General features: G+C 52.7%; 1 protein-coding gene across 1 annotated transcript in view; it reads left to right on the forward strand.

Annotated features, from left to right (window-relative positions):
* Positions 1-12338, forward strand: part of LOC309329095 (coronin-7-like) — a 100462-nt gene that overhangs the window by 85830 nt on the left and 2294 nt on the right. The window contains 12 exon segments of the mRNA XM_081839624.1: positions 847-975; positions 2649-2775; positions 2978-3153; positions 4570-4678; positions 4929-5015; positions 5754-5896; positions 6687-6791; positions 6978-7063; positions 7908-8046; positions 9351-9440; positions 10135-10251; positions 11419-11554. Coding sequence (XP_081695750.1) covers positions 847-975; positions 2649-2775; positions 2978-3153; positions 4570-4678; positions 4929-5015; positions 5754-5896; positions 6687-6791; positions 6978-7063; positions 7908-8046; positions 9351-9440; positions 10135-10251; positions 11419-11554 — 1444 coding nt within the window.

Raw genomic sequence — 12338 nt, forward strand, 5'->3', positions numbered from 1 at the left:
CCATGAACTAATAAACAATTCACATCAGTAACACATTGTTGATCCATCGTTTTTAATAGGAATTCTTAATTGGACACCGCAAGCATAAATGGGCTCAGCCCCTGCAATTGTGGCCAAAACCATAAGTCATTTGAGTAATTAATATTTACAAATGCTGGCCTGTGTGTTTGTGTATGTATATACTTGGATGCCGGTATCTGTAAATATTAATTACTCAAATGACTTATGGTTTTGGCCACAATTGCAGGGGCCGAGCCCCATGTTATTGCATATGTTATATAAAGTATTGTGCTAGATTTGAACTCACGTGTTTGGGGTGGCATTTCTCCCTCAGCGCCAGCAGCGGCCAGGTTGACCTCAGTCGCTGGATGGGGCTCCAAGACTTTTCCATCATACAACTCCCCGTCACAATATGCACCTGGGGCCTGGCTAATTTTGAACGCTGTTGGGGAGGGAGAGGGGCTTTGAGGAGCTGCTTCTCAAAATGATTAAGGTTTTAAATGATAATTTTAGGTTATATTTTAGTGATCAAGATTTAGTATATTTATTTCTTTAACTGCCGATATATCTGAATTGTCTCTGTTATACTCAATTGCAATTCAATGTATTCCTGTTGTGTTTTATGATTTTCCTGATATTGTAAGTGAGCCAGAACTGGTCTGTTACTGTAATAATAAAATTCTACCATTCAGGAGCTCCTTCTGAAGCCTTGCTAGGTGGCTCCCGTTGCCCCACAGCAGGGCAGCCGGGTTCTCTGTGGCCCCATCTAGGAGACAGGAGACTCCTGCCTCTGGTTCTCTCTCCCAGCTGCTGACGGCTCCCTCTTCCTCCTCCTTCTGTTCTCAGGTGGGGAAGATCAGCCTCCATCCTGCCCAAAGGCCCAGCAAGGCCTTCATCTCTCCCTGCCTCCAGGAGCACCAAACCCCCAACCTCTCCGCCCAGCCAGGACCAGGGGACCAGACCGAGGACCCAGAGGTGAGAGTGAGTGGTGCCAGTTCAAGAGCCCCCAAACCCCTGGCAAGACAGTCCTGCTGCTCCCCCCCCCCAACATCTCCATCCAGAGTTACTTGTGTGGGAAGTTGTGGTTTCTCCTCTGCAAGGGGTTGAGCTAGATGACTCTGGGTTTCCTGCAGCTCCACAGTTTGGAGGTTCTATGGCTAGATGGTTCTTCCCTGCTCTGGAAGGCTGGGCAATGTAGATGCAAAGATGCTCCCGGGAAGACAGGCCTGGTGCATTTTGGAAGGTGTCGCCTCTGGCTCCCCAGCCTCCTGGCACTTGTGCTCATGCCAGCTGCAGGCTTGGAAGCCAGGGTGGGAATAATAATAATAATAATAATAATAATAATAATAATAATAATAAATTATTTATACCCCGCCCATCTGGCTGGGTTTCTCTAGCCACTCTGGGCAGCTTCCAACGGAATATTAAAATACTATAACCTATTAAACATTAAAAGCTTCTCTAAACAGGGCTGCCTTCAGATGTCTTCTAAAAATATGGTAGTTGTTTTTCGCTTTGACATCTGGTAGGAGGGCGTTCCACAGGGCAGGCGCCACCACCGAGAAGGCCCTCTGCCCAGTTCCTTTTAAATTAGCTTCTCACAGTGAGGGAACTGTCAGAAGGCCCGCGGCGCTGGACCTCAGTGTCCGGGCAGAACGATGGGGGTGGAGATGCTCCTTCAGGTCTACTGGACTGAGACTGAGGGATGGGATTGAGCCCCAGGCAAAGACCAAGGCCCTGCAGAGTCCTTTCCAGAGGGGATCCTCTGGCTTTTGGGCCTCTCCAGAGCTCTCTCGACCAGCGGCTGAGCAAGCCGATCGGGCACCTGGGGCGGCATGCGTGTCCTGTGCCCAGGGGCGGGGCCAGCCAGGGCAGGATGCTTGCCTCCTCCCACTCAGCCACCGTTTGGGGCAGCGCGGAACCTGTGGGCGCCCAAGCCACCACATCACTCCCAGGAGAGATGTGTGGTTCGGGCGCGCTGCAGGCCCCGCGGTGAGTGCCGCCTGGCATTTTGCCACCCCCCTCAGTGGTGACACCCGGGGCAGTCCGCCCACACCCCACTTCCTCTGCCCGGCTCCTTCTCCCCTAAGAACTTAAGAAGAGTCAAGCCGGTGCCCCATCTAATTAGATTATCTAATTGATTTTTTATTTTTGAATTTTATTGTTATTCGTGTTTTTATACTGTATTTTATGCTGCTTTTATAGTTAAGTGTTTTAAAGTGTTTTAAATTTGTTGTTAGCCGCCCTGAGCCTGGTTTTTGAACCTGGAAGGGCGGGGTATAAATAAAATATTATTATTATTATTATTATTATTATTATTATTATTATTATTATTATTTAGTCCAGTATCCTGTTCTCACAGTGGCCAGCCAGATTTCCTGTGGGAAACCAAACCAGCAAGTAGGATCCGAGCACAAGAGCCTTCTCCCCTCTTGGGGTTTCCAGAAACTGGGGTTCAGAAGCATCGCTTCCTCCTCTGACAGGGGGGAGGAGCAGAGGGTAGCCATTGTGGCCACGAGCCATCGATAGCCATTCCCAGCATCTCCAGAGCCCAGGGCGTTTCCTAGTCCAGGAGCACCGTGGATCTTATATGACTGAAAGGGACAGCCCCCTGCAATGCTCTGAGGCTCCTTCTCTCCCTCTCCCAGGCCGGCAGCCCCCTCTCGTCCCCCACCAGCTCCCTGACCTCCCCCTCTGGCGCCACAACGCCCTCCCTCTCGGCCACCAGCGGCTTTGCCTCCAGCCCCAGCCAGCGGTCCCTGCAGAGCATTCTGGGTAAGCTTCCTGCCACCCCCCTCCCAGGTGGGCCCCACAACCTGTGCCGCTCGGAGGGAGTTTGGGGGGGGCGCCTGGCAGACCCCCTCTCCCCACCGCGCTGCCGGCGCACAGAGGTGGTTCTGCGTTTTCCAGCAGGGAGGGGGGAGAGGGTGTCCCTCCCCATCTCCCGTCCCCCCCTCACCCGCCTCTTTGCCCCCAGGACCCAGCTCGGGGTTCCGCCACATCCAGGGCGCTGTGCTTCACCGCAGCACCCACATCACCAACCTCCGGGGGCTGAACCTGACCACGCCGGGGGAGTGCGACGGCTTCTGCGCCAACCGACAGCGTGTGGCTATCCCACTGCTCTCTGCCGGAGGGCAGGTGGCTGTCTTGGAGGTAAGGGGACCGTGGCGGAAGGGGCGCCTTTCAGGGGCAGCTGCCCAGCTGGATGCCCGCCTGCATTGGCAGAGCCTCATAGGGGAAGACGCCCAGGCTCCACTGCCAATCACCAGCCTCGCATGCGTGAGGCTCAGCCTCCAGGGAGGGCTGAGAAGGACCCAGGGAAGCGGCTGCCAGTCAGGGTGGGCAACACTGGGCTAGATGCCCCACTGCTCTGGCTGCGTGGCAGGCAGATTCCAATGTCTTCCATCTTTGGACCTGGGCCCCTTGGTTCCTGAGAACACCAGCACGTGCCAGTTTGCCCTCTGTGGGAATGTTGTTTTTTAGTAGGAGAGGGTATTAATTTTTTATTTTTTATTACCAACAACCAAAACACAAACAGTGAAACCCCCCCAGGCGGCTGATACATTGGGTATACATAATCAATAATATCATATTCAAATCAACCATATGTACAATTCTATATACCTTAACACTCCTCCCTTCACAAGGTTTAGTTAACTTGTAACATTTTAATTGCCCCAATTTGTTGAAACCTGCCCAAATAATTCAATATCTTCTCAAACCAATCCTCCTCCTTCTCACTGACCTGAAACCCTTTCGTTTTATTTATCTTCACAGTTAAAATGAAAGCGTTTAAGGTCAGTGAGAAGGAGGAGGATTGGTTTGAGAAGATATTGAATTATTTGGGCAGGTTTCAACAATATTGATTAAATATTATCCTTCCTCACTCACGCTAGTGAGTTCCATATAGCAGAGCTCGTTCCCCCTTTTACACAGCAAGCAGCTAGTTGCAGATTTGTTTGAATCTTTTTAGTTAAGCGATCCAATCCGGCATGCCCAGATTGGAGTATATTCCTGGTAAGGCCCCTTTGATTCCCTCCTAAAAGAAATAAAGACACAAGAGTCTTCCTTATAAGTAACGATAAGTTTACTCACATTCAGTTCACAGTTGGATCCCTGAAGGCAGGCTTTAGCCTGTAGTTACAGATACAGTGTGGCTGACATCCTTGTAAGGATGGGCCCATGTGCTGCTGGCTGAGAACCAGCAGACAGCATCAGGACCAGTGGCCAAAATGGAAGAGAGGAGTATCAAGAGAGGAAGAGGGCTGTGTGACTGGACTTTTTGTGGGGTCTGTAAGGGTCCTGCCCACCTACCTGGTCACACGCAGGGGGAGGATGTTCCAGACCAGGTGTAACAGGAAGTCCAGCTGGCTGGATCAACATCCCTCTGTCTGTGTCCACTCTAGGCATACAAGGAATGTTGTATTTGACTGCTCCAATGGAGTACATCGCATACCCACTGGAGCGTCAGAAGTGGGGTGCCCATGAAGGCCCCCGTCTTGGGGGGGAGGGCAGAGGAGAGCGCCCCCACCTGCCTTTCTCAGAGACTCACCCTGCCCTCCTCCCCAGCTCTCCAAGCCAGGCCGCCTCCCGGACACATCACTCCCCACCATCCAGAATGGGACGCCCGTCTCCGACCTGTGCTGGGACCCCTTTGACCTGCAGCGCCTGGCGATTGGTATGTGACCCACCCGTCCCAGATCAGCTACTGGGCCCACCAAGAAGCCACCACTGGCCTCCGGACTTCCTGAGGGAATTCCCGAAGCGAGACTGCTCCAGAGCCCTGTTCTCTCATCTTGCCATCCTGCATCGTCTGGGCTCAGGTCCCGGGCCGGGCATCAGGGTGGGGTGGGGTTCTCTGCAGCCAGGGTCGCCCTCAGCATGGCACAATGGGCTCCACACTTGCCCCCTTGTTTCCTCTGGTGCAGCTGGAGAAGACGCCAGGATCCGGCTCTGGAGGGTTGAGGAGGGAGGTCTGCAGAAGACAATCATGGAGCCTGAATTGGTTCTACAAGGTGAAACTCCCCCTGCCCCACTTTTCTGTTTTCTGTTTTATTTTTTTATATATTTTTCATTTTCATTCATTACATACATCTCAAATTCTTAACGTTTCCTGTATATTCCTCCCTCCCTCCCCTCCAAGACTTCCCCCAACTTGCGTTTCTGGTTTGTTTCTCTTTACACCCGCTTTCCTATCTCTCAGCTAAAAAGTTTATTAATAACATAACATCAAACCTTAAAAACATAAAAACAAAATTAAATACATCATCTTATTCCACTATCTTCCAAACATTTCCTGATGCTAAGAATGTGGATGTTTATATAAATCCTGCCATCAAGTCTATCGCCTTTCTTTGTTTCTGCAAATATAATAGGAATGGTTCCCAAACTTTTTCAAAGTCTCTGTTGTCTTTTTCTGTCATTTTTGCCAGTTCTGCATAGTTCATCAACTTCTCTTGCCACTGTTCTTTAGTTGGTATTTCTCCAGTCTTCCAATTTTGTGCAATCAACATTCTTGCTGCTGTGGTGGCATACATAAATAAAGTCCTCATTTCTTTTGGTATGTCTTGACCTAAAATACCTAATAAAAAGGCTTCTGGGGTTTTTTACAAAAGTTATTTTCAACATTTTCTTCAATTCATTGTATATCATTTCCCTGCCCCGCTTTTCTGTCCCCTGCTCCTCTGGCTTGAGGGGGTTTGGCCAGCTTAGAGCCCAGCTAGCAGGCGTCTTCTCTCTCCCCCCCCGCCCAGGCCACACGGAGAAGATCTACTCCATCCAGTTCCACCCCCTGGCTGCGGACATCCTGGCTTCCTCATCCTATGACATGAGCGTCCGGATCTGGGATCTGCGTTCTGGCGGGCAGGTGCTGAGGCTGGAGGGACACAGGGACCAGGTAGGAAGGCCAGCAAGCAGCTTGGCTCTCTCTGTAAGGGGGGTGGGCAGCAGAACCAGCAGAGAGGGGTCTCAGCCCCCTCCATGCACCACCAGTTCATGCCAGACAGCCCCCCCCCCTTGGTGACTTTACCCCCATTTGCATGCTTACAATCCACAATTTTATATTTAAAAAGCATTTCCAGGTGGTGTTGCAGTGTATGAGAATAAAATCAACAAAGGAGTCTGTAAAAATAATAATTCCAAGCGGCTAGAAAGGAAAGTTAATACAGCGGAACCTCAGTTTTTGAACGTCTCGCAAGCCGGACGATTCAGAACCCGAACGCCAAAAACCCGGAAGTGAATGCTTCCGTTTTCAAACGCACCTCGGAAGTCAAACATCTTCCGAGTTGCGTTTCTCCATTTTCTCGATGGAATTTGCTGTCCGTCCATTGCACCTTGGTCGTCGAACATTTCGGAAGTCGAACAGCCTTCCAGAACGGATTGCGTTTGACCGCCGAGGTTCCACTGTATTACAAAGGCCTGTCTAAAATGATGTAAATTTTTCAAAAGGCATCTGCACAGAGGGAGGGAGGAAGGGTTCCTGCCTCACCCTCTAGTGGCAGGGAGTTCCACAGGGCACAGCCTGCCATATAAAAATGAAAGCCAGCCGAGACTGGGAGTTGTGCGGAGAGGCGCCAGAAGTGCCCTTCAGAGGATGCTGGACCTGGAGGGAGCCCCCTGGTGCCCAAGGGATTGGGACTGGCCCAGCCCTCCAGAGTGAGGAGACTGACCTCTTGGGGACCTTTCAGATCTTCAGCTTGGCCTGGAGCCCCGACGGACGCCGCCTGGCCACCGTCTGCAAGGACGGCCGAGTGAGGGTCTACGAGCCCCGAAAAGCTTCCCAGTCCCTGCAGGTGAGTGGAGGGGATGGTTTCCCAGGGAGGGAGGGCTTGGCGGAGAAGCAGGTAGCCTCACCCCGGGGAGTGTCCCAAGGGTCAGCCCTGGAGGGCCGTGTTGGCAGCCCCTGTTTCCTGTCTTGGGGGGGCACCTAGAGAGAAGCCATGGCCCCTGCTCTTTGAGGCATCCGTCTCTCTTCTCAGGAGGGCCCGGGGCCCGAAGGTGGACGGGGCGCTCGCATCATCTGGGTTTGCGGAGGCAAATACCTGCTAGTGTCGGGCTTTGACAGGTAATAATAATAATAATAATAATAATAATAATAATTTATTTATATCCTGCCCTCCCCAGCCGAAGCCAGACTCAGAGAGGCTAACAACAATAAAAGTAACACAGCATTCTAAAATCTATTCATTCTAAAATCAGTTAAAAATCAAATTAATGGCAACCATTGGGCTAGAGTTCTATGAGGATTACAGGAGGAGGGAGGGGGTGAGACTGTGCCCTGGCCAAAGGCCTGGTGGATCAGCTCTGTCTTGCAGGCCCTGCGGAAAGATGTCAAGTCCCGCAGGGCCCTAGTCTCTTGTGACAGAGTGTTCCACCAGATTGGGGCCAGTACTGAAAAGGCCCTGGCTCTGGTTGAGGCCAGCCTAACCTCCCTGTGGCCTGGGACCTCCAAGATGTTTTTGTTTGAAGACTATAAGGTCCTCCGTAGGACATACCAGGAGAGGCGGTCCTGTAGGTACCAGGGTCCTAGGCCATATAGGGCTTTAGAGGTTAAAACCAGCACCTTAAACCTGATCCTGTACACCGGGAGCCAGTGCAGCTGGTATAGCACTGGGTGAATGTGATCCCGTGGCAAGGACCCTGTAAGGAGTCTCGCCACAGCATTCTGCACCCGCTGGAGTTTCTGGGTCAGTCTCAAGGGCAGCCTCATGTAGAGTGAGTTACAATAATCAAGCCTGGAGGTGACCGTCGCATGGATCACAGTGGCTGGGTCAGGGCGAGAGAGGTCAGGAGCCAACTGCTTAGCTTGGCGGAGGTGAAAAAATGCTGGCTTCCCCCTCCTTCTAATGCTGCCTCCCAGGAGCCCCAGCCGGCCCCGATCCCAGCAGTATCTCCTCCTCCTCCTGCAGCCGCAGCGAGCGACAGCTCTCCCTCCACACGGCGGAGTCTCTGGGGCCACCGGTGGCCACGGTCGGCCTTGATGTCTCACCATCCACCCTCATCCCCTTCTATGACGCAGACACCAGCGTGGTCTTCCTCACGGGAAAGGTGAGCGGGGGGGCCCTGGGCCTGATCCTCCAGGAGCAGCAGCAGCAGAAATGGCCTGCAGGGTCAGGCTGGAGGTGGGGGGAGAAGATGCTGAACCCCATAGTGGCAGTGCAGAGGTGCTGCACTCCACTTCCAGCGCAGGGGAATAGGGGGCCAGTCTGCAACCGGGCAGACCTAGAGCATCTCTCTGGCCGACAGGAAAGGGGGGAAAGCAAGGAAGTGTGTGTGTGTGGGGGTGTTGTTTGTTGTTGAAGTCAGCAGTTGCTGCCCCCCACCAGGGGCTGGGCTGGGCGAGCAGCCTTGCTCTTTCCTTTTTCTCTTTCCTTTCCTTGCAATTGTTTTCTAATATGCAACAAATGGGACACGGGTGGCGCTGTGGGTTAAACCACAGAGCCTAGGACTTGCTGATCAGAAGGTCAGTGGTTCAAATCCCCGCGACAGAGTGAGCTCCCGTTGCTCGGTCCCTGCTCTTGCCAACCTAGCAGTTTGAAAGCATGTCAAAGTGCAAGTAGATAAATAGGTACCGCTCCAGCGGGAAGGTAAATGGTGTTTCTGTGCGCTGCTCTGGTTGGCCAGAAGCGGCTTAGTCATGCTGGCCACATGACCTGGAAGCTGTACACTGGCTCCCTTGGCCAGTAAAGCGAGATGAGTGCCGCAACCCCAGAGTCGTCTGTGACTGGACCTAATGGTCAGGGGTCCCCTTTACCTTTTGAATATGCAACAAGGAATAACAACAACAAAGGGAAAAGATCAAAGCAAGAAGGGGGAAGGAAGGAAGGAAGGAAGGAAGGAAGGAAGGAAGGAAGGAAGGAAGGAAGGAAGGCCGGAAGGCCGGTCTTGAGGAGAGAAGAGGGAGTGGGTGGAATTTCCAAAAACAGCATTATATTTCCAGACGGTGGTCCTTGAAAAGCACATGAGCCAAGGAGCTTTTTCCATAGGAGCCTCGGCGGAAGGGTGGCTTCAACGCATTTGCTTAAATGGATGCCAAACTTTAGAAAACCCGTTCTTTGTTTTTCGGGTAGCACAGGGTCTATTTTGCTAACTTTCCAGATCTGGGGGTGGGAAGAGTCATGCCAGTCTCCTGGCGCTGAGTCCCGGGGGGGCTTGGCCACCGTGAGTCTGGCTGGGTGAGCAGCCCCTCCTGTCCCTGAGGCCAGCCCAGGAACCCCTTTTCTCCCCTTTTCTCAGTACCTTCCCTGCCCCCATTCCTTCTGACTTGGATCCCAGACCGCTCTCCCCCCTTGCTCAGGGAAGGCAGGCCACCCCCCGCCCTTCAAAGCCTCTTCTCTCTGCCACATGTTTAGGGTGACACCAGGGTGTACATCTACGAGGTGGTGCCAGAGGCTCACTTCTTCCTGGAATGCAACAGCTTCCCGTCCTCTGACCCCCATAAGGTAAGGTGGCAGCGGGGGGGGGGGGGATCTGGGCAGCAATTATGTCCCTGGGAGAGATGGAGCCACGAGCAGTAAGGGAAGTCACCCCCCTTTGCCCCGGGGGAGTCTTTGTTTGATTCAGTCCACCTCTCTGGGCTTTCCTCTGCGGCCATGAGGGCTACGGCTTGGTTCCTTTAAAAAGGGAAAGAATGTGGATTTGCAAGATTTGGAGGTGAGGAGAAAATGTCCACAGAGCAGCTGTCAGTGAAACCTCCTGGCTCAAGTGGGGAGGACCCCTGAATTTGGAGTGGGGGCAAGGGAAACGCAGGGGTGGGAGACAGAATGAGCTGGAATCCAGCAGCCTCTTGAGCTGTTACTGGGAATGCCAAGGCATCAGTCCCTGTGACCAACCAGAACTGCAATCCTTTGGGGCAGTGAAGTTCCAGGGGGCTGACGACTCCACTCTGCCCCCTTATCTGGTCTGCAAAACCTGCTTCTGGCCTGCCCTCTTGTGGTTGTTCTGGGCAGAGCACTTGTGGAGTTTCTAGAGTAACAACCCCAAGGGTTGAGTGTGAATTGGTGGGTGGTGGTGCCCAGATGTGCCCCCCACTTCACTTCCAAAGACCCTGGGAGCCACAGAGGGTGTTGCTGTGCCCTTGCAGCCGCACTCTCGGAAAGGTGTCCTCACAAGGTCCTGACCTCTTGACTTCCGCAGGGCTACCAGTTTCTGCCCAAGACAGAGTGTGACGTTCGGGAAGTGGAGATTGCCCGAGCCCTGCGCCTCCGCCAGACCTCCATTGAGCCTGTGGCCTTCCGGGTGCCCCGGGTGAAGGTAGGGTACTGGGCCTCTGGGCCCTGGGTCTCTGGCAGGGGAGGAGGAGGGAAGGCTCAGAGTATAGAGGCAGCACCGTGAAAGGTCTTGTCACCCTCTCCGAACAATGCCATGCCCCTTTCCCCTGCCCACCTCCAGCCACAACGCCACCCCAAGCTGGCATCTCGGCAAGCTTCCCAGAGTGACCCCGCTCCTTTTCGGAACAGGCCCAGCCGGGCGAGGATTCGCATTCGGACCCAGGTGTCTCAGCGTCCATCACTGGGCAGGGACCAAAAGGAAGAGAGACAAATTACTCCACTCCTAGCCATCCCAGCTAGGAGCCACCCAGAGCCCTCTCTCCTCCTCCAGGAATTTGCAAAATCCTTTTTTACAGCCATCTAGCTTGGTGGGCATCCCTGCCTCTTATGGGAGGGAGTTCCACAGATTCAGGGCAGATAAAAGGAAGGACTGCATCACCTGGCACACAGGTGAAGTGAAGGAAATGAGGCAGGAGCTGATAATGCAGGTGAGCTGCAAGCAAGCTGCCAGCCAGCTCTGTGGAGGCTCCTTTTATTGACACAATATGCAAACCCAGGCAGATACATTTTGGGCTGTGACCTTTACACATCTTCCAGTCCCGAGATCGTGGGGTGGTACAAAGTTATTTTGGCACCTGCTTCCACCGCATCATTTTCCCCTTGTACAGTGTATGACGGAGGAGACAAAGGTCACAGACAGGACACCGCAGACTATTGAGATGGCAAAAGTTTCGACAGAGGGCAAGATGTTCAGACAGCTGTGGCTTTATCTGTGGGGGCAGTGTGTCCCGCACCCCAAGGTCACGCATGCAGGCAGTTGAGGCTGCCCGTGGGCGGGGAGTGTGCTCCGCACCCAGCGATCATTCCTACACACAGGGAAACTATGGAAGCAGCTACCTCAGGAGGCATTGATGCCCCCCCCCAACCTGGATGGCTTTAAGCAGCCCTCTCCTCCATGATTTTGTCTTGTCCTCTTTTAAAGTCAGGGGTCATCATCGCCCCCTCCGGTGGGAGGGAGTTCCACAGGTTAGGCTCTGCACGAATGAATCCTTTCTCTCTCCCGAACTTTCCCACCATGTGGGGTGTGCAGGCTGAGTAACCCACAGACTGATGTCCTCCGTGCTTCTGTCCTGCCCCCTTCTCCCCACAGAAAGAGTTCTTCCAGGACGACCTCTATCCTCCCACGGAGGTGCGGTGGGAACCGGCCCTGTCGGCCGCTGCCTGGCTGGACGGCTCTGACGGTCAGCACCGCAAGGTCAGCCTCCGGCCGAAAGACATGACCCCAGGTATGTGGCAGGGGGCAAGGGGGAGTGCATCAGTGTGTGTGTGTGTGTTGTTGTTGTTGTTGCAGAGAGTTCAGGGTTTATAGAATCATAGTGTTGTAGAGTCGGAAAGGGACCCCTAGAGTCATCTAGTCCACCCCCCCCAGTGCAGGAATCACAGCCAAAGCATCGCTGGCCGTTGGCCACCTGAGCTCTCCTTAAAGACCTCCAAGGAAGCTCAGCGAAAGGGTGCAGGAATCCACAGAATTGTACAAAATGACAGGAAGGATTCGAAACCTGCAGGACCAGAGATTCACAGAAGATTGGAAGAAATATACGAATTATTTGAAGAGCAACTGTAATCAACAAATTACACTAGTAGGGCTACAAGAAGTTTTGTAAGGGGAAAGATATGAAACACTGCAAAATAGGAAAAGAAGACAGATATTAGTTATGAGATTTAAATGTAATAGTGAAAGTAAGAAATGTATACTAAGTGATTAGATTGGAAAATTTTGATGGAAGTCAAAAAAATTGTATAAGATGTAAAATTATGTTTACCGTAATTGTTGTTGAAAATGATATGTTAAAACACACACACACACACACACACACACACACACACACACACACACATATATATATACATAAAAGAAAGGGTGCAGAAATCCCTTTTGGCTGCCCCTTGGCTTGTTGTGTGAAGGGGTGGCATTGAGGAAATCACAGCGGTAGGAACAGAGAACCTTTGCTGGGGGCACAGCACCTCAGCACACAGAAAGCCCCCCCCCCGCTGGGTTTCCCCTCTGGC

The sequence above is a fragment of the Podarcis erhardii genome (assembly GCF_964252035.2).
Source record: "Podarcis erhardii genome assembly, chromosome: 14".
NCBI lineage: Eukaryota > Metazoa > Chordata > Lepidosauria > Squamata > Lacertidae > Podarcis > Podarcis erhardii.